This window comes from Sebastes umbrosus, chromosome 15, assembly GCF_015220745.1.
Source record: "Sebastes umbrosus isolate fSebUmb1 chromosome 15, fSebUmb1.pri, whole genome shotgun sequence".
Lineage (NCBI taxonomy): Eukaryota > Metazoa > Chordata > Actinopteri > Perciformes > Sebastidae > Sebastes > Sebastes umbrosus.
The window spans coordinates 22,088,874-22,113,678 of NC_051283.1; the positions used below are offsets into that span (position 1 = coordinate 22,088,874).

The following is a 24,805-nucleotide window of genomic DNA, read 5'->3' on the forward strand; positions in this document are numbered from 1 at the left end:
TTGTTTGATTATTATACAGATCAACTTTTTATGTTTCTAATAGTGTTCTGCAATATGACTGTGATACATACTATAAAAGAGGTAGCTATCCCTTTTATATATCTTGATGTATTCGACATGATCAGATCACTGATCAAATTGAGTTATTGTCAAACTATTCTACACTATTCTCTATTATTTGTCAGTGTATTACAGGCTACACATTCTGACCAATCACAGCTCGCCTTGCTCAGCGTCGTCCAATAGGATGCGAGCTTGTTAGATTACGACAGAGAGCAACAAGAAGTTTCCAAAATGGGTCTTGAAAGTACCATGGTCTGGTAAGAACTCTACAAAATGCCTTTTTTACTGTAGTTATCGATCAGTTAGCTGTTCATATGAAGACATAATACGTTATTTAAGTAAGTTAAGTAGTTCTTCGAGCTGAATTTGGAGTGATATCCCGGTTAACTGGTCTGATAATCAACCGTTTAACGGTTAGTGTCGAGTCATTGTAGCTAACAGTTAGCTTAGCTGTCCATAATAAAGGAATTACTTAACTTTACTATCATACAACTGCATTTATACATTATATTACTTATAATTTAATGTTTTTATACCGAAATAACCAACTGACAACTCAAATGATTTGATTCTTTCGACTTATGTTGGTGTCACCTCTTGCTATCGTTAGCCAAACATGCTAATGCTGTTTTCATATTGTAACTGCAGCTATGTAACGTGATGTAACGCGTTACTTCCTCTGAGAAGGAGACTAGTAGAGTAATCACACTACTATGTATGTATGTGATGACTAACTAGGTCAGGGCTCAGCAACCTTTACTATCAAAAGAGACATTTTAGGCAAAAATAATAATAAAGCGCAAAACATTTGATCATTGTGATGAAAGTAACAGTTTATAGTCTAAGTATATAGTAACTATATGTTTAATGCAGTGAGGGCCAAAGTGCGAATGTACTACGGAGTATTAGGGTCACATTGAGGGAAAAACATCTGAGATTTGAAAAAAGTCATAACTTAACGAGAATAAAATCCAAAAGGGAGGGATTTGGGGGAGGGGGGAGGGTGGCGCAGAAGTTTTTATTTAAATGACTTTTTGTTGTTGTTTGTTGTTATTTTCCTTCTTCCTGTTTGTTTGTTTGTTTGTTTTTGTTTTTTTCATTTTCTTTTTTTCTGTAGCTGCTTGCCAATTCTGTATTGATTAGTACATGGACATTTGTGATTATATATATATATATATATATTTTACTCTATTGGTGATCTATCAATTTGTAACCCCACCCTATATAATTTTGCTTAAATACCAATAAAAAATTGATCACAAAAAAAATATATAACGAGAAAAAAGTCATAACTTTACGAGAAAAAAGTCGTAATATTACGAGAATAAGGTCATAACTTTATGAGAAAAAAAGTCAAAATATAACGAGAAAAAAGTCGTTGTACTAAGAGAATAAAGTCATAACTTAACGAGAAAAAAGTTGTAATATTACGAGAATAAAGTCATAACTTCACAAGAATAAAGTCGTAATGTTACGAGAATGAAGTCATAATTTAACGAGAAAATTATGAGTTTATTATCATAATATTACGAGAAAAAAGTTAGTTTACGAGAAAAAAGTCTTAATATTACGAGAATAAAGACATAACTTCACAAGAATAAAGTCGTAATGTTACGAGAATAAAGTCATAATTTAACGAGAAAATTATGAGTTTATTCTCATAATATTACGAGAAAAAAGTTAGAAGTTTACAAGAAAAAAGTCGTAATATTACGAGAATAAAGTCATAACTTCACAAGAAAATTATGAGTTTATTCTCATATTACGAGAAAAAAGTTAGTTTACGAGAAAAAAGTCTTAATATTACGAGAATAAAGACATAACTTCACAAGAATAAAGTCGTAATGTTACGAGAATAAAGTCATAATTTAACGAGAAAATTATGAGTTTATTATCATAATATTACAAGAAAAAAGTTAGAAGTTTACGAGAAAAAAGTCGTAATATTACGAGAATAAAGTCATAACTTCACGAGAAAATTATGAGTTTATTCTCATATTACGAGAAAAAAGTTAGTTTACGAGAAAAAAGTCTTAATATTACGAGAATAAAGACATAACTTCACAAGAATAAAGTCGTAATGTTACGAGAATAAAGTCATAATTTAACGAGAAAATTATGAGTTTATTATCATAATATTACAAGAAAAAAGTTAGAAGTTTACGAGAAAAAAGTCGTAATATTACGAGAATAAAGTCATAACTTCACGAGAAAATTATGAGTTTATTCTCATATTATGAGAAAAAAGTCAGAAGTTTACGAGAAAAAAGTCGTAATATTACGAGAAAAAAGTCAGAAGTCTACGGGAATAAAAGAAAATAACACGTAAAATTACTACTTTATATTATGACTTTATTCTCATATTACAACTTTTTTTCTCGTAAACCTATGACGTTTTTCTCGTAATATTATGACTTTATTCTCGAAATCTCAGATTTATTTTTTTTCCTCAATTTGGCCCTAATGCTCCGTCATACCTATAGACCTACAACAATGATAAATGAAAATGTAAACAAAAAAAGTTATTAATTTCCACTAATTTGAAAAAAAAAAAAATCCACACGGAGTCACTGGAGAGGGGCAAAAGAGCCGCATGTGGCTCCAGAGCCGCAGGTTGCAGACCCCTGGGAGGTTTTTGGGAGGTATATGTTGAGGAAGAGTTGTGATAAGGGTTGTGTTAAGGGTTGGTTTATATCTACTTTTTAACTCCGGATGGATATGTGGGTTGTAAATAAACTTGGGATACTGTTCATATATTTAATTTGGGATGTAAATAATAGTATATATTATATTATATTATCATTCTCATATGATATATGAGTTATTAGAGGAGAAGTGAGAAAGGGGTAGGGAAATATAAGTTTTACTTCTACCTACTCCTTTTCGGACACTATTACTCTTGTTTTGTTTGTTATTATTTTGTATCTGTTTTTATTTGTTTTTATGTTCAAAATAAAGTCTTTCATTCATTCATGTATCAGAATTATTAAACTGATATTTCCCCCCACAGTGTGGACAACAGTGAATACATGAGAAATGGAGACTTTCTACCAACGAGGCTACAGGCTCAACAAGATGCTGTCAACATTGTTTGCCACTCTAAAACACGAAGCAATCCAGAAAACAATGTGGGCCTCATCACTATGGCCAAGTAAGCTATATTCTCACAAAGATGGTGCAAAAAGTTCTGATAATCCTCGTATCACTTTAACAACACTTCATAGCACAATTAGTTTTGTTGTACATATGGTTGCTGATGATATGGATTACTGTTTGTGTCTTGTTTTCATACAGTAACTGTGAGGTCCTGACTACACTGACACCAGATTCTGGCCGCATCCTGTCCAAACTCCATGCTGTCCAGCCCAAAGGAAATATCTGCTTCTGCACAGGCATCAGAGTGGCTCATGTGTGTAACTTTGATGTTTCTGATTTTAATCGTTTGTTTCAAACTTAAAAGAAGTGCCCTAACTATTGGCTATTTAATTGGTAAATAAGAGGGGTTTGGGTTTCTGCAGCAGCAGTTTTTGAGTGGCCATATTTTTATGTTTTTTTTCTGCGTAGCTGGCCCTGAAACACAGACAAGGAAAAAACCACAAGATGAGGATCATTGCCTTTGTTGGGAGTCCTGTGGAGGATAATGAAAAAGATGTGAGTTTTAAGTCTTCTTGTATCACATTTTGTGCCAATCCCACAGAGAGAAATGTTTTTCTACCGATGATACATCATAGGTTTAACACATTCTCCCACTGTCTATATCACTGCTAATGTATGTCTCCCTGTTTCTGTCCCACCTGCTGATTCTGCAGCTTGTCAAGTTGGCAAAACGCTTGAAAAAAGAGAAAGTGAACGTGGATATCATCAACTTTGGAGAGGAGGTGAGGACTTCTTGGTTTATCTTCCATTGCACTGCTATAAGGCAGAGTAAAAGAAAGCATGATACTGTATTTTCTTAATTTCCATATCTGACATTTCTACCCATTTATATATTGAGTTTTCAACCGGCCTTGCCATCTGTCTCCAACTGTTTATTCAGGAGCTGAACACAGAGAAGCTGACTGCTTTTATAAATACTTTAAATGGGAAGGAGGGGACAGGCTCCCACCTGGTCACAGTCCCTCCAGGACCCAGTCTGGCCGATGCGCTGCTCTCCTCTCCTATCCTGGCCGGTGAAGGAGGCTCTATGATGGGTCTTGGTGCCAGCGACTTTGAGTTTGGTGTGGATCCCAGTGCTGATCCAGAACTTGCCCTGGTAAGCAATATATAGATATGAGTCAAGTGCCAACAAACATTTTATACTAGTACCCAGCATAAATATTGGCTAAGATGTATTAACTTGAAATAGAAATAAAAAATGTTTTTAAAGCAAACATTCCCGTTTGTTACAATAACTCAAAAAAGTGAAACATGGCACTTATTATTAACTGATGATATATAGTAATTGTACAGATAGAGGGGAAAACTATCAGATACTCCATTCAAGATGCATCCACGCTACCACCAATGTGTGAGATGCTGTTTACATAGCAAATACATGTGTATCAGCTGCTTGGAACCAAAGGTTAGAAACTCATCTACACGTAGAAAGCCAATATGATGCCGTATGGTATTAAAAATGGCAACAATAAAGGAATGCGTGACTTATCTTCACTAAAATCTCATTGCGGCAAAGAGAGAGCTTGATAAAGACGATAATAGGCTATGGGTGTCCTAGAACCAGGCCAAGAATGCAAAAAACTTGAGATCTCAAGGGCTCAGTGGCTTTGTTAGAATAAAGATGTGCCCTTTGTCTTTATTTCTCACTGTGCTGTCTCTGTCATTCCTTTAGGCCCTGCGTGTATCAATGGAGGAGCAGCGACAGAGGCAGGAGGAAGAGGCCCGCAGAGCTGCTGCTGCTTCTGCAGCCGAGGCAGGCGTGCCCACGCCCACCGCAGACGGTAATTATTGGGGGATGAATTACTTTCACTTGAGACAGCACTGATTATTATAATTGTTTGGATTCGATAGAATGACACTAAGTTTTGATTGATTTTTTTCTCACAGAATCAGAGGAGGCCTTATTGAAGATGTCAGTATCTCAGCCTGAGAGCGGTGCAGCAGTGCTTCCTGACTTCAGCAGCATGACAGAGGAGGAGCAGATAGCCTACGCCATGCAGATGTCTCTTGCCGGAGGAGGTGAGTTCCATTTCTTTATCATACAATTTTATGCTCTTGCCATCACTTATGGCCACTCTTATAATTGCTGGTATGTCTGTTAAGATACGATCTTTTCACTGTGAACAGAGTATGGAGAAATGGACACAGGAGCCCCCATGGACACTGCAGAGTCAGCCAAGGTGAGTCATTATATGATGCTTTAAATGAACAATTGTTAAATGGGGCTCACCTGGCTCCTGTGTATTATTCTCAATAGAGTTGCAAAGGGTGGAGGAATTATTTCTGGCATCCAAGGTCCTGGAAGTAAAAGTGAATCATCAGTATAAACAAATGAGCAACTCTATTAGAAAATATCTGGTTCTTTGAATAAAACAAAAAGTCAGAGGTACAGGCCTGTGTACATAGAAACGTGTATGACTCCCAAGGAAGATTTGTTATAAACATCTTAAAATCGAGATGTAAATCCTGTTGTGAGTGCTGCTAACGGTAAGTGGAAGCTACATATTATGCATAGTAGAAACCCCAAAATAAATTTGCTCCCATTGCAACAACAGAGTTGGACAGTAGGACATTTGTAATTAGAAAAGAAAACTTTGAAATAGAAAAGTTTCAGTGGGGAAAAAATACTTCTGGGACCAGTGGCTCACTTTACATACAAGATAAGCAGGCATTGTTCGGGGATCTTAAATGAAGACCAAATCAATTGTATCCTTCTATTGTAATTGAATAGGAGGAGGATGACTATGATGTGATGCAAGACCCCGAGTTCCTCCAGAGCGTCTTGGAGAACCTGCCCGGCGTCGACCCGAACAACGAGGCCATCCGCAACGCCATGGGCTCCCTGGCCTCCCAGACGGGAAACAAGCCTGAAGGCAAAAAGGATGAAGAGAAGAAGAAGTGAGGGAACAACACAAGAGAGATGGACACAGTCTTCAGACATGGACTATAAAAAAAAATTAAATATAAACAAACTAATGCAGGATATACGAAGATATTGCTGATGCATCGTCGGACTGACAGCCCAGCATGAGACCTCACTCTGACATTTAATACCATTGTTTTCCGTCAGATACTCAAAAGCACCAACATAATAGTAATAATAAAGAAAAACCTGAATTACTATTTAGTGTAAAATCTGACTGCCCTGAAATTGATATCCTTAAAAATGTAATATTGGCCTTCTCTCAAATTACCTCACATTTTGTCTATATGGTATAATCAGAAGAATTTGCAAAGACCGGCTCTTAAACTAAACATTTAACCAGTCATATCTTTGTGTGGGGTTGTTTTTTTTTGCAATAAAAGCTATGTGTAAATATGTTGCCTCTTGGTGGTTTTGTTGCCCTCAGATAGAGCAGATTGGGATGATGTTTAAAAATAGTCTGCTGCTTCTGACATTTCTAAATGTTTAATGTCATTCACAGTATAAATATAAATATATATACGTGTCGTTTGCAGCATCCTCCCTCCCATGCATTTTTTTCCCAGCTCTATCTCTCATCCTTTGATAGGATGATCTCATGTCACGTGTACAGGAAGCACTGCTGCATTTTCAGCTGAAAAAAAAAACGAGCTAGGATAGTTCGGGGGAATCGCAATATCCAGGTAAACAATCAAAAATACATGCAATATTAAACGAAAATCCCCATCCCGGCCATCCTCTTCTGTGACATCGTCGACCCTATTATCACCTGGTTGTTATGGTTGTCACACCAGACCTCTGCAAACCTTCTGCTTTTCTTTTAATGGCGAGCGCGAGCTAGTTAGCTAAATGACCCCTCTCCTCTCTGTGTCTGCTGGCTGCAGCTCAGCGGCCAGCTAGCCAGCCTCAGCCTTCAGCCTTCAGACGAATACCTCTGCTACTAGACGGTTTCCCAGGTTGAACCGTGTCTCAAATGGTCACTACTACAAAGCTTAGCATGCACTAAAATCATTCGCAAAAGCAGTGTTTCCCATTCATAGCAAATAGGGTGCTGAAGCTGTTAAACCAAAGAGGAGGGTTTGGTTGCAGAAAGGTAGCTGCTAGCTGGCTAACTAGCTGCTAGTGCAGGATCCTGATAGCTTAGCCACCTCCTCTGATAACAAGATAACCAGCTGTTAGTTCATATCAAAATGAAGGTGCATGCATTACATTTTGTAAGCAGAATTTACCAAGAAAATATTTAATATTTGTGCATGTTGAGTTTTTTTTGTAGCAGGTATGCATGAAAGGCAGAGAGCAGAGGATGATGGGTAACAACACAGGCAGATTCATGCTAGTGTATTGTTGAAGGTGCATGCATTACATTTTGATTGTTGAAGGTGCATGCATTACATTTTGATTGTTGAAGGTGCATGCATTACATTTTGTGTGCAGAATTTACCTCGAAATTATTTAATATTTGTGCATGTTGAGGTTTTTTTATAGAAGGTATGCTTGCAAAGGCAGAGATCAGAGGATGATGAGTAACAACACAGGCAGATTCATGCTAGTGTATTGTTGAAGGTGCATGCATTACATTTTGTGTGCAGAATTTACCTCGAAAATATAAATTCATATTTTGCATGTTGAGGTTTTGTAGCAGGTATATGCTAGTAAAGGCAGAGAGCACAGGATGATGGTTAACAACAGGCAGATTCATGCTAGTGTATTGTTGAAGGTGCATGCATTACATTTTGATTGTTGAAGGTGCATGCATTACATTTTGTGTGCAGAATTAACCTCGAAAATATTTAATATTTGTGCATGTTGAGGTTTTTTGTAGCAAGTATGCTTGCAAAGGCAGAGATCAGAGGATGATGGGTAACAACACAGGCAGATTCATGCTAGTTGTATTGTTGAAGGTGCATGCATTACATTTTGTGTGCAGAAATTTACCTCGAAAATATTTAATATTTGTGCATGTTGAGGTTTTTGTAGCAGGGATACTAGGAAAGGCAGAGAGCAGAGGATGATGGGTAACAACAGATTCATGCTAGTGTATTGTTGAAGGTGCATGCATTACATTTTGTTTGCAGAATTTACCTCGAAAATATTTAATATTTGTGCATGTTGAGGTTTTTTGTAGCAGGTATATGCTTGCGAAGGCAGAGAGCAGAGGATGATGAGTAACAACGGATTCCATGCTAGTGTATTGTGTGTGTTTGCTTGCTGCTACTGTGTGTATGAATTTGTGTTGTTTTTTTTTTACAGGAGTTAATCCCGGTATGGGGGACATGAAGACCCCAGATTTTGATGACCTGTTGGCAGCATTTGACATTCCTGACATAGATGCCAAAGAGGCCATCCAGTCTAACCCAGATGAGGCAGAGGGACCCCATGGAGCTGCAGGTGCACCTCTGGGAAAGTCGTCAGACAGCGTGGTGGGGGGCGTTGGGTCATCCTTGAGACCGCCGAGCCCCTCGGACCCCCAGGCGGACACCCCGATTGTTAGTGTGATTGTGAAGAATAAAGTGCGCCTCGAGACTGCAGATGGAGAGGAGGGAGACGCAGACCAGGACCCTATCGATGTGATCGCAGGGGTGGATGTGGGTCCCAGACTGGGTGCGTGTGCCCCCGGAATGGCCGAGTCTGAGGCTCTCAACCACAACGGTTTCGGGGCGTCTGGTGTCTCCACTCCCCTTCCCCTCAGCCAGACCCAGTCGAACGGAGCGCCGTGGTCGATAAACACCCCTAAAGTGACTTCAGAAGCACCGAGTGCTGGTGCAGCCAAGTCTCACAAGCAGGGCGGGAACATTTTCAACAGACTTAAACCGCTCGTGGCACAGGGGTCTGGAGATCCAGTGGGCCGGGCCAGGAAGATGCAGCTTCTACAGCAGCAGCACCAGCAGCAGCAGGATACAGGCCAAGAGAGGGCAGACGGTGTCAAAGCATCGTTACCTTCATCTTCCTCTCTGTCAGCTGGGTCGTCTCCTCTGGCTGCAGGCGGGGCCGTCGGACTAGCCTCGCCTTTCTTTCCCCCTTCCAAGCCTCTGCTTCCCACTCCGCCCTCCGCCCTATCGTCACACCCGCTGCACTCATCTCAGCCTTTTAACGGAGCTCCCAAAGGTGGCCCTGCTGGATTTCAGCACCAGCAGATGGAGGAGGACGATTCTGACCCTGATTTGGGGAGTCCACTGGTGATCCAGGAGAGCCCGGACTCCCCGACTTGCACTCAGCTGAGCCGACGTTACAAGTCTGACTCGACGCAGCCCACATCTTCTACTGCGTCTCACCCTAAACCTGGTGACACTCCTTCAGGGGCATCTCTGACTTCATCAACACCCCAGTCCGGCTCAACGGAGAGTCCCCAGCTGGAGGACAGGCATCCAGAACACGTCATAGAAGAGAGAGACTCACCAGAGAGTCCCGAACCAGAGATGCCAAAATCAACTACTCAAGTCGCAGCCAAGAGGTGCTCCAGCCCCGCGGTGGCCTCCACTCCGCCTCCTTCTGAACTGCGGGAGCCCAAAGAGGAGGAGGAAGAGATGGAAGTGGGGAACGGGATAGAGAAGGTCGCCGATGGCAAAGCCGACAAGGGAGAAAATGGGAGAACAAGTGAGGAGAAGATGGAGGTAGACGACGGCAAGCCTAAACCTCCGTCCACTGACGGAGGAGAAGCAGGCGTTGCCGCACCGGCTGCTTCTGGAGCTCCAGCCCGACCCCTCAAAGTCAGAATAAAAACAATTAAAACCTCCACAGGTGGAATCACCAGAACTGTCACGAGGGTGGCGCCTAAAGGTGGTGCTGCAGGAAAAGGTTTGGACCCTAAAGCTCAAGCTGGGGAACGTAAGGTGTTAGGAAACAAAGCCCAAAAACTTGAAGCTCCCCCAAGTCACATGACGACAACTTCCCAGAAAGTAAGTGCTCTCAATGCCCTGCCCGTGTCTACGCTCGCAGCCAGCAGCGTCATGCTCGCTGCCGCCACAAAGGTCCAAAATAAAATGGCCGCTTCTGACAAGGCCAAGGTTTCTGCCACCGCCGTTAGCATCACTAAATCTGCCGCCCTGCCTGCAACTCCCGCCGTGGCCTCCTCTCCCAAGTTCTCAGTGGCTGCCGGTGGGATCAGTGTACGTACATCCACTAATAAGACAGCTAACGGAGGCAGCGGCACCATCATAGGCGGCACCCTCCAGCCAAACAAACCGGCCTCCATTGTCAATAGCACAGGTGCCGTGATCTCCCGCAGCCAGTCCAGCCTGGTGGAGGCTTTTAACAAAATCCTGAACAGTAAGAACCTTTTGCCGAGCTACAAGCCCGACCTCTCGGCACCTCCACCACCCGAGTGGGGTCTGCCGCTCCCGGCCACGGGGTACCGCTGCCTGGAGTGCGGGGACGCCTTCGCCCTGGAGCGCAGCCTGGCTCGACACTACGACAGACGATCACTCCGCATCGAGGTGACCTGCAACCACTGTGCTAAGAGGCTGGCCTTCTTCAACAAGTGCAGCCTGCTGCTGCACGCCCGGGAGCATAAGGAGCGTGGGCTGGTCATGCAGTGCTCACACCTGGTCATGAGGCCTGTCACTGTAGAGCAGATGATTGGACAGCAGGACATAACGCCTATTGGTGGTAAGTAGGGTTGCAGCTAACGATTATTCGGTTAATTGGTTGTTTATTTTTACGATTTAATCGATTAAAGGGGAACAACGCCCATTTTCAAAATTCATACATGGTATTCCTATGCTCTAAGACAGCCCAAACATTTTAGTAAACATGAACAACTCTCTCTCAAATCCAAAAACTAGAGTACTAAAACTCAAACTTGTGATGTCATAGGGTATAAAGTGTGGAACTGCTCCGTAGACAATGAATTGGGAGAGATTTAGTCAGTAAAACGTCAGAAAATAGAGAAAATGACCATCAATCTCCCAGAGTCTGATGTGACGTCCTCAAAATTTCTTGTTTTGTCCGACTGAAAGTCCAAAAATCAAAGATAAGCAATTTACAATTATATCAAATGGAGAAAAGCAAAAAACTCTCACATTTTGAGAAGAGGATTTTTTTTTTGATTAATGATAAATGCATTGATTATCAAAATTGATGATTAATTTTTTGTCGATCGACTAATGAAGTAATCGACTGCTTGTAATTGTGTTTGATGCTTACATTCAGTTATGTTGTTTACAACATGCTAGGGAAATATCACAATATCTTTGACCAAATACCTCGATATTGATATTGCAATGACATTGTAGGGTTGACTATTGGTGCTTTTACAAAATATTTACACAATGAGATTTTTGATAAATAATCATCAGTAATGTGGATTAAAATAACTAAATGGGTAAAGGCTGCAGAGCAGCTACAACAGTCTGGTAAGTTCAGAAAAATACATCTTTACTGTAATGCATCCTTTAAAACCAGGAAAAAACAACACTTATGTTATTACGACGATATCTAGTCTTATATCACGATATCACTATAATACCGATATGATATATTGCCCAGCCCTACAACATGCCAGCGCTGCGACCTGCCAATTTCTTCTTGATTAATTGTTTGGTCTATAAAATGTCAGAAAATAGTGAAAATATCCATCACAATTTCTTGAAATTGCTTAGCCGCCCATCCCAAACCCAAAGATATTCAACTTACTGTCATAGACTAGACACATGCCTAAACAAGCAGGCAAATATTAAAAAATGACGAGCTGAAACCAGACAATTTTTGTTTAAAAAATGGCAAGCAATTAATCACTAAAAATTGTTGCTCATTAATTTTCTGTTGAATCGTTTCAGCTCCTCATTAAAGTCATAAAAGAATCACAAAAATAAGTTAGTTTGATAATATTTCGTGAAAAGAAACCCCCCCCCCCCATTCATTTGTGATTCATCTCCATTGACCACGTCCCATCTGTCTCTTCTGGTTTCCACCTTTTGGCTGACCAGGCCTGCTCTCCTCTTCGTCCTCCTCTCCTCCAGTCTCCTCTCCTTCCACCACACCCGGGGGCTCCGCCGCCTCCGCCAACTCCAGCCCGATGAAGGATGCTTCATCTCCAGCGTCGGCTCAGCCTCGGACGGTCCGCCGCGCGCCCCAGGGCCCTCAGGCGCTGATGCCTCTGCCTTGCAAGAAAGCTGAGGGGCTGCAGTACAACAGCTTCAAATGTCCAGAGTGCCAAACACAATTCTTGGGCAAACCTGAGCTGGTCACCCACTTCCAGCAGATCAGAGCTGCTCCCAACTCAGTGAGTCTTTTGTTTCATGCCACTGATACGTGCTGTTATGAAACACTGCTGGTGGTCACTGTTTGATTATACTTTTTCTTCTGTTTCAGACATGCACGCAATGCTCGCCTCCCATGATGCTGCCCAACTCGTGTGCCGTGTCCGCCCACCAGAGGATCCATAAACACAGAGCGCCTCATGTCTGTCCCGAATGTGGTGGGATCGCCCGCCAAGCCAGCTTCCAGACCCACCTGGAGGAGGCCTGTCTGCACTTTGCCAGGCGCATTGGATACAGGTGTGGAGACACTTACAAAAACCATCATTAAAGGGATAGTTTGGGTGTTTTGAAGTGGGGTTGTATGAGGTTCTTATCCATAGTCAGTGTATTACCTATAGTAGATGGCTAAAGTACATTTTGCTGCCGTCCCCATCCACTACACTGTATTGCTTTTCTCCTGTGTCGCTACTCCTGTCTGTTTCTCCAAACTGGGGGCGCACCGACCGTCATCTACTGTAGGTAATACACAACTATGGATAAGTACCTCATACAACCCCACTTCAAAACACCTGAAATATCCCTTTAAGACCTGTAATAACTGCTAAATGATCCTATAATATAGCTTCAACTAGGCCTTGACAAGATAGAGCAATGATTGTTTATTAAAGATCTGAGAAAATATGGTCATCATTTAGATTTATTGTCAGTAGTCATGCTTAACAAACCTATCATCATTGGCACCAATCGATTCCTTAGGTTTTCTAGTTTCGTACGATACCAGTATCTTCACTATAGCTTTAAGACTGAGCCCACTGCAACCTCTGAAAGACAGAATAGAGGTACTCTGGATCGATACTTGACGTCCGTGTGTCGATACAATATTGCCACGCAAAACATCGCGATACTATGCTGTATCAATTTAATATCTTCTTATAATACGTCATACTTTGAATCGTGTCTCAGGTGCTCGAGCTGCCAGGTCGTGTTCGGAGGGTTGAACTCCATCAAGTCCCACATTCAGACCGCTCACTGCGAGGTGTTCCACAAGTGCCCCAGCTGCCCCATGGCCTTCAAGTCTTCCCCCAGCGCCCAGAGCCACATCAGCACCCAGCACCCGACGCTCACCGGAGGACAGGCCAAGTACGTGTACTAACTTCTACCAAAACAACACGTGGGAGATTTTCAACCCACATATATAAAGAAATATCTCCAGAGGATGTTTAAAAACACACATTTGAAAATAGATCCCCTAAAATATGAATTATTTTTCTCCTTTTGCAGAATGATCTACAAGTGTGTGATGTGTGATACAGTTTTTACCCAGAAACCCTTGCTGTACATGCACTTTGACACTCATTTAGCCAAGCAAAAAGTGCACGTGTTCAAGTGTCCTGACTGCACCAAGCTCTACGCCCAGAAAGGATCAATGATGGAGCATATTAAGGTGTGTTTCAATATTCAGAGGTCATATATCGTAGATATTAAGTTGAATGGATACAGAATAATGTCACTGCAAATAATGAATTAGTCAAGTGCCTTTATGTGTTGCCCATTCAATGCTTTCTACAGTGAATGTCTTGGATCGGCCTTAGCAAGCTTACTACCCGGTTACCTTGTCCTAAGTTCTATACCAAGTACACTCGTTTTGGGAGTAATTTGTGTTTTTAGAAGTAAATAAACTCATTCTGAATTCTCTGCATGGCTCTCTCTCTCTTGTCTCACACTTTCCTGTCGTCACCTCTCAGACCGCTCACAGAGGACCGGCAGCCAAACAGACAGAGTCTCAGTCCGACGCCTCTAACGCCGCCTCGGCCCCGGCCAACACGTCCGTTCCCTCCGGCCCCAAATCGAAATCCTCCGGAAAACCTGACAACTCTGACGGAGAGGACTGGGGGCGGGAGCAGGAGGAGGAGGAAGAAGAGGAGGATGACGACGACGACGACGACGGGGACGAGGACTACGAGGCTCCGGGGGGGAACTCGACCGCCCCGGGGGCCAGCAGTCAACCCCCCGCCCAGACCGAGTGGACCTGCCCCCAGTGTCAGACCACCTTCACTGACAACGAAGACTATCTGAGTCACGTGAAGACGGAGCACGGCAAGGTAGCAGCTCTGTTATTTACTGATTGTATTGGATTTAATGATTACAGTCAGTGCACTAAATTTGAAGAGTTTAACGAGCTAATTGTACTTTGTGAATGGAAACTGACATCCAATCATGGAGGGTGAAGCAGAAAAAGATGCAGCACCCATACTTGGAGGGAAGCTGTTAATTTCCTGTTTGCACTGCTGCACATTTGACTGAGACTCAATATCTTTTTATCTTATCTCTCTCTGCGTGCGTGTGTGTGTGTGTGTGTGCCGTGTCAAAGTTCCCGTGTCGGATCTGTGGAGGCACGTTCAGCACGTCTTCCAGCCTGAGGCGTCACGAGCGTGTCATTCACGAGGGCAACAAGAGGGTCTTCCATTGCCAGTGAGTCACTCAAGCTTTCATCAAACACGTGTCTTATCGTTCGTCGGACACAAACTGACCCACAACTATGATTTTAAATTCATTCATTTTCAATTAGAGCTGCAACGATTAATCTATTAGTTGTCAACTATTACATTAATCGCCAACTATTTTGAAAATCGATTTATTGGTTTTTAAGTTTAAGTTTTTAAGAAAGAAAGTCTAAATTCTCTGATTCCAGCTTCTTAAATATGAATATTGTCTGGTTTCTTTACTGCTTTCTGACAGTAAACTGAATATCTTTGAGTTGTGGACAAAGCAAGACATTTGAGGACGACATCTTGGGACTTTGGGGAACACTGATCGACATTTTTCACCATTTCCTGACATTTTATAGACCAAACAACTAATCAATTAATCGAGAAAATAATCAACAGATTAATCGACAATGAAAATAATCGTTAACAGTGTCAACATTTGTAGTACTGATCAGTTGATTTCAGTATGAAATCAGTATGTATCTTGGTCACAATTCTTTCTCAGGGATCTGTAACAAGATGGTGTTTAAATTATGTGTTTATGAATTTTTTTTTTTTCTTTTCACTCATTCAATATATTGTAATCGGAATTTTAAAACTCCCAAATATCAGTCAGGTTATATTAATTATGCATAGATTTCTTTTTATATACCGATTTAACCCTGCGTGATTGTTTCTCAGATATTGCACAGAAGGCAAACGCACCTTTGGTAGTCGGTTCTTACTGGACAAGCATGTCCGGCTCCATCACAGGACCACAGACGGACAGGTGAGTCTCTAGACGGTGTCGTATACTAGTTCTGTTTCTGATCAGAGTTGTTTTTTAAAGCTGTGTCCCAATTCCACAATACAACGCATATATTGCATCACTTTTTGCATTATAACTGCAGAAACAGTTTACTATGATAATTTGTATATACAGTAGTACATATAATTAGAATTAGTATATAAAAATGGTGGAAATGTTTATTTGTATTTTTCTGATTTATTATATTTTAGATATATTTTTCTCACTATATTTTGTCTGTAATTATTTGTTTGTGTTTGTTTCCTTGTGGGTGTGCGCACTATGTACGTTATATAAGTTGTCTTTCTTATTAATTATGTTGTATGGAACTGGGACACAGTTGGATATAAATTCCCCTTGCCCTTTTTGCTCGCCTTGCGTATCAATCTTGCTGACGTTTAGTCTCTCTCTAACTTTTGCATCCTCAGGACCGACCCATGACGAGGAAGCGTGCAGCCACAGGGGGAGAAGGACCAGGTAGCTCCTCAGAACAGGACGGCGAGGGCGGACCTCCTGGAGGCAGGGCAGGAGACGAGGAAGAAAACGCCACCGAGGAAGGCGAGGAGGGCGCCGCGGGTCCCCCGGGTCCACCCGCTCCCGCAAAGAGAACCAGGGCGTCCATCGCGTCGACATCGCTGGCACCCAACGAGCTGGAGGAGGAAGACAACGTTTTCCGCTGCGTGCCCTGCGGCTTCTCCACCGAGGACGGGGCCGAGTTCCAGCGCCACATCCCCCAGCACCGCGCCGACACCGCCTCCTTCCAGTGCCTGCAGTGCGGCGTCTGCTTCGCGTCGGCCGGCTCGCTCAGCAGGCACCGATTCATCACCCACCGCGTGCGGGACACCCAGGGCGACGCAGACCGCGGCACCCCGCGCACCCACGGCTCCCCCGACGGCTCGCCCGCCGGCTCCCCCGGGGCGCAGGGCGAGGACGGAGAGGGGAACCTGAGCTGCAAGGTGTGCGGGCGGCGTTTCGACAAGGCCTCGGACCTCAACACCCACTTCAGGACCCACGGCATGGCCTTCCTCACCGCACACAAGACAGACAAGCCCCAGTAGAGGAGGGGAGGGGGCGGGTCCTCTGAGACTGACAGACGAGGAGGAGTCGAGGGTCACGACGGAGGAGGAGAGGCTGTAGAATATGAATGTTGATCCTGAGATGAAACAGCTGCTTCCTGTGCAGTTTTTTTTTAGCCACCATAAACAGTTAAACTCTAATCTACGGCACCTCTTCTGTGCGATTGTAACTGCATGTTTGATCATGTTACTGGTCACTTAACTGAACACACCTGTGATAGACTCTTGAGTGGAAACAGCCCCGAGCAAAGCATTTATATATCAGCCATACTGTGTTTAATACGTCTTGTCCTTCCCATTTCAATCACTCTGCACTGACTGTAGCCACCTGCCTGTTTATCCATGTAACACACGTACTTACATTCACCTCCCGCTGTACTCCTGACAGCTGTAGTGCCGACATTTTTTTGTACCTAACATTGTCCATTGTATTCACACTCGTTTGCCTCAAGTCCATTTTCATTATTCCAGGCATGAGATCATTTTTTTAACGGCTCCTTTTAAGACTGATCTCAAGACATCTGAAGCATGAAGGGGATTGTTTGGAGAAAATTAACACTGATTTTTATGTTGCTATAATATTTATTTATACGAAACACATGTACTGCTGTTGGTATTTGTGTGAGTCGGTTGCGTCAAAATCGTGCTAGACATGCGATTTACCCTGCAGCAGAGACCCGAGATGAGAATCTCTGAAGGCATTTCATTAGGAGACGAGGTTACTGGAGGTCTGTAACCTGTGTAGTGTGAATAATGTGTGATGTTGTTAATCGTTAAGCTAGAAGAAGAAGAAGAAGAAGAAGAGAGGTCAGGCTTCCTGCCAGTAGTATATGTGTACGTTTTGCCATGTAAATACATATTACACTAAAAGAAAGCGTTCTGGTTTTAGTAACTTGCTATGATAATGTGAATACGTATAGTATTTGTACTTGTACTGTTCCCTTTTTTTTTTCCAAACAATTTGAAGTTTAAAAGAATCCCCCCCCAGAGGTAGCTATACATTGTAATTACAAAGCGGAGGGAGAGCGTGGGGGGTTGTGTTGTCTTAATGTGTATGAATACAAAACGTTTATCTCTTTGAGACGGTTCTTTTTTTTATCTACAGAATCAGTGCTCGCTGTACTCACATTTCTTTTGTATGTTTCAAAAACAGCCTTCATGTTCACGTGACGGAGGCCTAAGAGTGGACTTCTTTTTTTTTTGTTTTTGTTTGTATCTTTTATATGTCATGATATCATATTTATATAGCTCAATAGTGAAAACTTTTATGTCATTTTCTTTTCCATGGTTGTGGTCTGCTTGCTGAAATGCCATACACTTTTTTGTGCTGTTTCGAAATAAATGTGTAAAAGAGACAAATCGGCTCGTTCCGGCAGGTTCATCTGCAGAGTTGAGGGTCGCATTCAGAGCAGCAGCTTCAGGTAACACTTTATAATAACCTCAGCAATAATAAATTACTGTTAAACAGTGAAATGATGATATATTTAATAATATAATATTTAATTATTATTATTAATGCTATTTTAACAGTTTATTGTTGCACACATATATTATATTAATGATGTATAAACCTTTAAGAAATCATTTGTAAAACATCTATAAACATTAACATAGATGGAACAGACTTCTGCACCTCCTCTTGTCTGTTTTCAGGCTTTAGAAAATCCAGCCGGTGACGGGAGACTTTGACCAATCACAGGTCATTTCAGAGAGAGAGCGTTCCTATTGGCTGTTCATTAAACAGAGGCAGCTCTCAATCACTTGCAAACTCCGATCAAATGGTCAAACTAAGGAGCATTGATCAAATATGAATCAATATTCTGTTACTGTAATGCATGAGAAAGTTTGCTGCAGCTGGTGGGCGTTGCTTGGTATTTCCTCAACTGATCTCAACATGGCTGCCGGATCACAAACTTTCTCATTTTACAGCTAAACAGTACACTACAAGATGTTTCTGAAAACATTTGAAGAGAGAAATAGGCATTACAGTAACAGAATGTTGATTCATATTTGATCAGCGCTGCCTAGTTTGACCGTTTGATCGAAGTTTGCGAGAGATTGACAGCTGCTCAGAGACGGCAAGGCTCCAGCTCGGCTCTGATTGGTTGTTTTCCTCCGGTCTGTGAAATCTTGCAGATGCCGTTAGGAGCACCGGAGGACACAGAGGCACATGATTTCTTTCAGATTACCTGTCTCATGCACTACTGTCAGGTTATAGTGACGTTATATGAAAATAACTTTTTTTAATCACATTTGCTCCGTTTCTACCCACTGCTGCTTCAACTTCATTATATTCATATTGCATTCACCTAGAATTCATATTATCAAACATTACAAAGACAGCATCAACGGGTATCACACCATAAATAGCATTTACTGCATAAGTGACAGTGTTTTCCTCTTTAACATGGCTTCATTTACTACGAAGTGGGTTTTCCACAGTCTGGCTTCACCCCCTCCAGCTCCAGCCCCGGCTTGCCCTCGGTGGCCTCCTGACATGACGTCTGGAGCTCAGACGGACTGAGAGGATGGTGCACTTCAACCATTAGCTCGTAGATCAGCGTTCCCAGCAGCGCCCCGACACAAGGAGCCACTATGGGAACCCACCACCAACCACCACCAGCCCTGTGAAGGGTTACATACAATCAGACTTTCTATTCCAAGTCATATTAATGTGGAAGTGCAAGTGAAATGTCAAACTACTAACTTGAAAACATCCGCTCCCCAGCCGGCGATGTACGTGAACAATCGGGGTCCAAAATCCCTGGCCGGGTTGAGGGCGTAGCCGCTGTTGGAGCCCATCGAGATGCCGATGACCAGCACTGCCCCTCCCACCATTACAGGCTGGAGACAATCAGGGACGGAGCTGTTCTTCTGGTCCCCCAGAGCCAGGACACACAGCAGCAGGGCGGCAGTGCCTATCACCTGGACCACATGGGAACTGTTACATACATGCTGAAAGGCAGTTGGGTGCACATCCTGTTCTTTATTTAGGCAAGGAGCAAAATGAGATATTTAATGAAGCAAAAATAGTCTTAATTCACTCTGATGTGAGCGACAGGCCTCTGAATGATCCGAAAGTTGAATGACAGTATCTGACCTGGTCCATGACTCCTCCCCACACACTGAGGTAGTCGGCTGGATAGGTGGCGAATATGCCCGCTGTGGCAGTGGGACCCGTCGCTGTCAGGTCACCTCCGCTGTACGCCCGGATGGCGTCTGCAAACACCACATCATACATGCGAAAACACACAAAAACACATGAATCATTACCAGACTTTTATTCATACTAAATATTAAAGGAGAAGTCACATATAGTCTGTGTAGCCCAAGCCTGATCCTGCGTATTCCTCTATGTTGTTCATTAAAAACACAATGATCCACAATGTTGCACTGGGCGACATGAACATGAGTTAATCATTGTTTACGTTCATAATGATAATTGTGGTCAGTGTTGCCGACTTGGCGTCTTTCTCACTAGATTTAGGGACTTTTGGAGTTAGCGTTGCTAGCTACTTTCTTTGGAAAAGAGTTACCAACACTGGGCTCAGTTTTCGGTTGGATCATTTTTAAAAATCTGGTGTTCTCTTGCTAGTTTCTCAAGATCACCGACCCTGCCTTTAATATACGGTCCTACCGCCAGAAATACCAACTGGAGCACCAAATGTGTATTAATCCGCAGCTGAAAATAGTCCCCAACAAATGTACCATTTACTGTAATTTTAGTAATGTTTGCTAAAAATTACAGTGCCCATCTGTTTTGAGGAATGAATGAGTTTGGGGCTGAATGCCACAAAGAGGGTTGGGAAGCTCCAATGTATTGAGAGCCGGTACTGTTGGTTTTGTTCTTTTTATGAGATTTGCTGACAATAAGAAAAAAGCAAAAACAATTCCTTTAAAGAGGACCTATTATGCTTTTTCCCTTTCCTTTAGTTTGTTATGTAGTTTTTTGTACATGTAAAGATACTACAGTTACAGAGGCCACACCAAAGGGCGTTACTCGGCCTGAAACACCTTGAATGAAGTCCTGCCTTTTCTTCCGTAACATGATGATGTCACCAAGTAACACGTTTGCATAATAGGTCCTCTTTAATATGAACTTTCCCCTTGTACCTACAGAACATTTCTTGTACTTCTACTCTACTGTTTGACAGATTAGCGTGATTCTGATTGCAGCGATCATTGTAGAAAACTCACCGTAGTACTGCAGGCCGACCGTGGCTGCAGCCAGAAAGCCTCCAAGCACTTGGAAGAAGACGTAGAAAGGCAGCTTGATCCAGGGATGTCTGCCCAGGACGCACAGGCTCAGAGACACAGCAGGGTTCAGATGGGCACCTTATGGTTGGAAATAGTCAAGAATTAAGAACGAAACATTTCAGAATTTAAACAGATTTGAGTCTCCTGAAATTGGCATATTAAGTTTTTTTTAAATACCCTTTGCATGCACATAAAATCTACATCAAGATGTTTTGACCTGCACAATGAATAAAGGTGATATTATTATATGTAATGCATGCATTTCTGTTGTGCACAATTTAGGGACTGTGGAGAAATTATTAGAGGCAGATGAGGGGGAGGGTTTGATATTTTTTTATTTTAGCTGAAGGCAGAGTAATCAGACTTTTTCATACGTCCTAAATTTACGTTTTATTTAATTTTATTCCTTTGCAATTTAGTTAATCCTTTAATAAATAGATAGATTAAAAAAGGACTAGAGTTCTGTCTTCATACAGTCCCTTACCTGAGACTCCACGAGACACAAAGACCCCAAATGTCACTCCCAGAGCAAAGCCCAGATTGATCGACAGGTACTGCCCCTTCTTATCTCCAGATGTGGTCACCTGGGCAACGGAGCCACATCCAAACAGCTGCAATTACATGAGATGAAGAGCTGTATTAGAAGAATACATCAACATGAGTGCAAAAAAAAACTATAAAAATCATAATAAAAGTTGCAGTATAGATGTGATGAAGGTACTGAAACTTAATTGCTCATATTCACACAGAAAAGTTCAACAACTCGTGGCACAGATAAGCGAACACACATCGCTGCCTTTGGTATAATATCCTGTTTTATGAACTTCATTGCTAAGGAACCTGCTTTATGATTTGTGTTGTAAACGTTCATTGCCCTGGCAAGTGAGACAGTTGAGATAAAAGCAAAACCACACAAACATGGCCAGCAGAGACGAACAAACATCACTGCTTCATTCCAAATCACTGATGCACCACCCTCGCTCTTTATCCTCACTGCCTCCCTCTCTCTCATTCTGTCTGTCTGTCTCTCCGTCAGGCCAAAGTCCTTAATGGTTACCTATTGTGTGGATTCACTAGCTGCTTCAAAACAAGCAATTAAGCATGTGATTGTTTTAGGTAGCTATATGAAATACTTAATGCTGAATTTAATGATCAAGTGAGGATTTGGATGCATTGGTAGAGAAAACATTCGTTGTTTTCTGCATCTTTACAGCATTTACAGGTTGCATCTACTGTAAAAACACAAAGATGAAAGTTAACAGTCTTTGCCTCAACAGGAATTTGAAATATTCACAGACACCGTGTTGAAATTGACTTTAAAGGGTGAATTATTTGCTGTACTTTGACAACTTTATGGTTCAGAAAAAGATGTGATTAACCTCTTCTATCTATATCAAAGTGCCTCATGCAACTGACTGACAATTTAGATCCATGAAATAAATACTCACAATCAGGACGTAGACTCCGAGGCATTCAGCCATGCACTCCCTGACCAGTTGGTTTCTGATCTGACATTTCTTCAGCAGCCTCTCCATCCCAGAGGTTTGTTCTGCACCGTGTGGCCACAGGTGAGCTTTTTTCAGAGCCGGGCTGCTGTCATCAGGTGGATTTGACCCACACAGCACTGCACTGTCCGCCTGACTGAGCAGAGTTTGCCCTTTCATACTGGAGCCGTAGGCTACGTCACACACTTTATGGCCCGGCTGAGTACGTGGTGGTGTGTGTGCACGCAGGAGGAGAGGAGAGTAGTTCACCTTGTAGGACATCTTTACACCTAAATCACAGCAGACATGATTAGAAATACTTCACTGCACAGAACTGGACTCCTCCAAACAGTCCTGACTCACTTGGTTGGTTTGCTGTGATCTCACCTGACTAGAATTAGCTCTGATTGTTCCTCTCGTTTGATTGGTTGTTACATTTCTTCTTCTCTGACAGCAAACAGGATCTGACCCTTACTGTCACACTGAAGCTCAGCAGCTTTCATCTAAAAACAAGGAAAGTGTGTCCAAAAATTCAACCCCCCCCAAAAAAAAATCATATATATATACACACACATATAGATAAATATATAAACATATACGAATACCTATACATTTATATTATATAATATACATATATACACAAATATACATAGAATATACTGTAACAACTTGTTTTTGTGCCATATTGCATCTGTATAAATTACCACAGAATAATAAATCTGATAAGAGATGGAAATCTCTTTGGCTGGCACCATGTGTTCGTGCAGTCATCACCGTAATCATCTATGATAAGAAGAATTACTCCTCCTGTCAACAGTCATGAGAGAGATAAGTGACGGAGATTATACTCTAGGTTTTAGGTGTATTTTTCATATGTATGAAATCAAATGTATCTATTTCGTACACCCTCAGTTTTGTTGGATTTTGCAACTGGTGTCAGCAGTGGAGTAAATTACTGCACATGACATAAGACAACGTGTATGTCGTGTGATTACCACACTAATTATAGTATAAAATGACAGTCTGTTAAAGCATTAGATAAGAGTAATACAAGAATAGTAGTAGTAGAATATAGTCACATCTCACATAAGATATTTTATGGTCTAATAGCATCTGTATAATCAGTTTTAAAGTCCATCTGTTTCCTGTGAAGATAACTTCCTTTTCTAAAAGCGAAAACAGAAAGAATGTGAATGAAGGGGAAGCTAAACAAATGACTTCAAAGGACATGAATATACTACACACTCTGTGTTCCCTGGATGAATGGCATGTCTTTCTGATCACTGGCTTTTACTTGATCAATGAAACAGCTCATAGAGAAATAGACAAATATTAGTGGCTGCAATGCATGTAACACGAAAATCCCTCGAGTTCCTCTTTTCTTCTGGTTGCACTTTTTGTGTTTTCTGAACATTAAAGGCTTAAAAAACACGCAAGGTGCTCAAATGTTCCTCATGTTTCTGTTTGGGCCGTTGGAAGCTGCTTTCTGCAAAATAGTAACGACAGAGAAATAAGACGGGTTTAAACTTTACTTTTTGAGTGAACACACTATAATTCCTGTTTGTTTATGAAAATATTTCAAAAGGAGAGTTCTCTCTAAAGTTGAGTGAATTGCCCATTTTCAATGGAAAACTCCCAAGGTCCTACGATCTCTACTCCCCTCACAACGACAGATTTGCCAGAACATGAGAGCAATGAAACCTTTTGATATTTCTTACATGAAAGAGCACTACATTTTTTTAAGTTTCAATTGAAAATAAATTAAAATTCTTTCCTGTATCTGAAGGACACAGAAACCACAAACCTGATCCAGGTCACACTGACACATCATTTATATGAGGGCCTTTTATTTAATGGACATTTTGAGGAAGGATTGAGAAAAGGAGAAGAAGAAGAAGGAGAAGTGGGGTTAAGGTGGAATAAGATAAATAAGATGGGGAAGTCAGAATAGGTGATTTGCAGTCATCCATTATACGTCGTGATAAAAGAGCTAAACTGAAAAGGACCTGAGCCTGAAGGCTTTTAATCAATTTGGAGGGTTCAAGACTGTTAGAAGCTTGGCAGAAACACGGCGACAAGCAAAGACATGACAAGAACAGAACAAGCTGCATTTACTGCCAGTTTGTTTTGGATGTGCGTACCCTACACCCCGTTAGTCTTGGATTTAAAATTCAACCTTTTAAAAAAGCATACCCTCCTAAACTAACTTGCTTCTGTTTACTAAACCACAAAAACAGTTTGTTTACTGCAGATTTTCAGCCCAAACTAACCGGGTAGGATGGACCACAACCGTGCACTGCAATATCATCTGGCTCTGAGTGTGCATTCTCCCTTTAATACCAGGACACTAAAACATGAATGAAACAGAATGAT

At 41.9% G+C, this 24,805-nt stretch overlaps 3 protein-coding genes across 6 annotated transcripts; 2 read left to right on the forward strand and 1 right to left on the reverse strand.

Annotated features, from left to right (window-relative positions):
• The first annotated feature begins 176 nt into the window (after positions 1–176).
• LOC119502643 (26S proteasome non-ATPase regulatory subunit 4) lies at positions 177–6,538 on the forward strand. The gene is made up of 10 exons (XM_037793669.1): positions 177–320; positions 3,074–3,214; positions 3,358–3,472; positions 3,628–3,714; positions 3,873–3,941; positions 4,100–4,315; positions 4,892–5,000; positions 5,107–5,238; positions 5,347–5,399; positions 5,951–6,538. Exons 1-10 carry the CDS (start codon positions 295–297, stop codon positions 6,119–6,121), a joined length of 1,119 nt encoding a protein of 372 aa, XP_037649597.1. The 5' UTR covers positions 177–294; the 3' UTR covers positions 6,122–6,538.
• Positions 6,539–6,704: 166 nt separating this feature from the next.
• znf687b (zinc finger protein 687b) lies at positions 6,705–18,050 on the forward strand. 4 transcript variants are annotated; one of them, XM_037793661.1, is made up of 10 exons: positions 6,705–6,825; positions 8,393–10,747; positions 12,067–12,362; positions 12,452–12,636; positions 13,303–13,479; positions 13,621–13,783; positions 14,085–14,441; positions 14,711–14,811; positions 15,510–15,597; positions 16,044–18,050. In XM_037793661.1, exons 2-10 carry the CDS (start codon positions 8,407–8,409, stop codon positions 16,671–16,673), a joined length of 4,338 nt encoding a protein of 1,445 aa, XP_037649589.1. In that variant the 5' UTR covers positions 6,705–6,825; positions 8,393–8,406; the 3' UTR covers positions 16,674–18,050. The 4 variants fall into 4 exon arrangements, with proteins under 4 accessions (XP_037649589.1, XP_037649593.1, XP_037649592.1 ...); XM_037793665.1 differs by having other exon boundaries at positions 12,100–12,362; XM_037793664.1 differs by lacking the exon at positions 6,705–6,825 and adding an exon at positions 6,908–7,356.
• Positions 18,051–18,917: 867 nt separating this feature from the next.
• On the reverse strand, positions 18,918–22,836 carry aqp10b (aquaporin 10b). Its single transcript, XM_037793741.1, has 6 exons — positions 22,397–22,836; positions 21,433–21,559; positions 20,889–21,026; positions 19,792–19,910; positions 19,399–19,616; positions 18,918–19,316 (listed from the first exon to the last, which is right to left on the reverse strand). Exons 1-6 carry the CDS (start codon positions 22,712–22,714, stop codon positions 19,112–19,114), a joined length of 1,125 nt encoding a protein of 374 aa, XP_037649669.1. The 5' UTR covers positions 22,715–22,836; the 3' UTR covers positions 18,918–19,111.
• Between the last annotated feature and the right edge of the window lie 1,969 nt (positions 22,837–24,805).

Excerpts from the sequence above, each read along its gene's own strand:
- LOC119502643 (XM_037793669.1), top strand. The coding sequence starts at position 295 with ATGGGTCTTGAAAGTACCATGGTCTG. Across the intron at positions 3,215-3,357 it reads GGCCTCATCACTATGGCCAA|TAACTGTGAGGTCCTGACTA; the intron begins GTAAGCTATATT and ends GTTTTCATACAG. Across the intron at positions 3,942-4,099 it reads TCATCAACTTTGGAGAGGAG|GAGCTGAACACAGAGAAGCT; the intron begins GTGAGGACTTCT and ends CTGTTTATTCAG.
- znf687b (XM_037793661.1), top strand. The coding sequence starts at position 8,407 with ATGGGGGACATGAAGACCCCAGATTTTGATGACCTGTTGGCAGCATTT. Across the intron at positions 12,363-12,451 it reads TCAGAGCTGCTCCCAACTCA|ACATGCACGCAATGCTCGCC; the intron begins GTGAGTCTTTTG and ends CTTCTGTTTCAG. Across the intron at positions 13,480-13,620 it reads CTCACCGGAGGACAGGCCAA|AATGATCTACAAGTGTGTGA; the intron begins GTACGTGTACTA and ends CTCCTTTTGCAG.
- aqp10b (XM_037793741.1), bottom strand. The coding sequence starts at position 22,714 with ATGTCCTACAAGGTGAACTACTCTCCTCTCCTCCTGCGTGCACACACA. Across the intron at positions 19,911-20,888 it reads GGTCGGCCTGCAGTACTACG|ACGCCATCCGGGCGTACAGC; the intron begins GTGAGTTTTCTA and ends TGGTGTTTGCAG. Across the intron at positions 19,317-19,398 it reads TGGGGAGCGGATGTTTTCAA|GGCTGGTGGTGGTTGGTGGT; the intron begins GTTAGTAGTTTG and ends AACCCTTCACAG.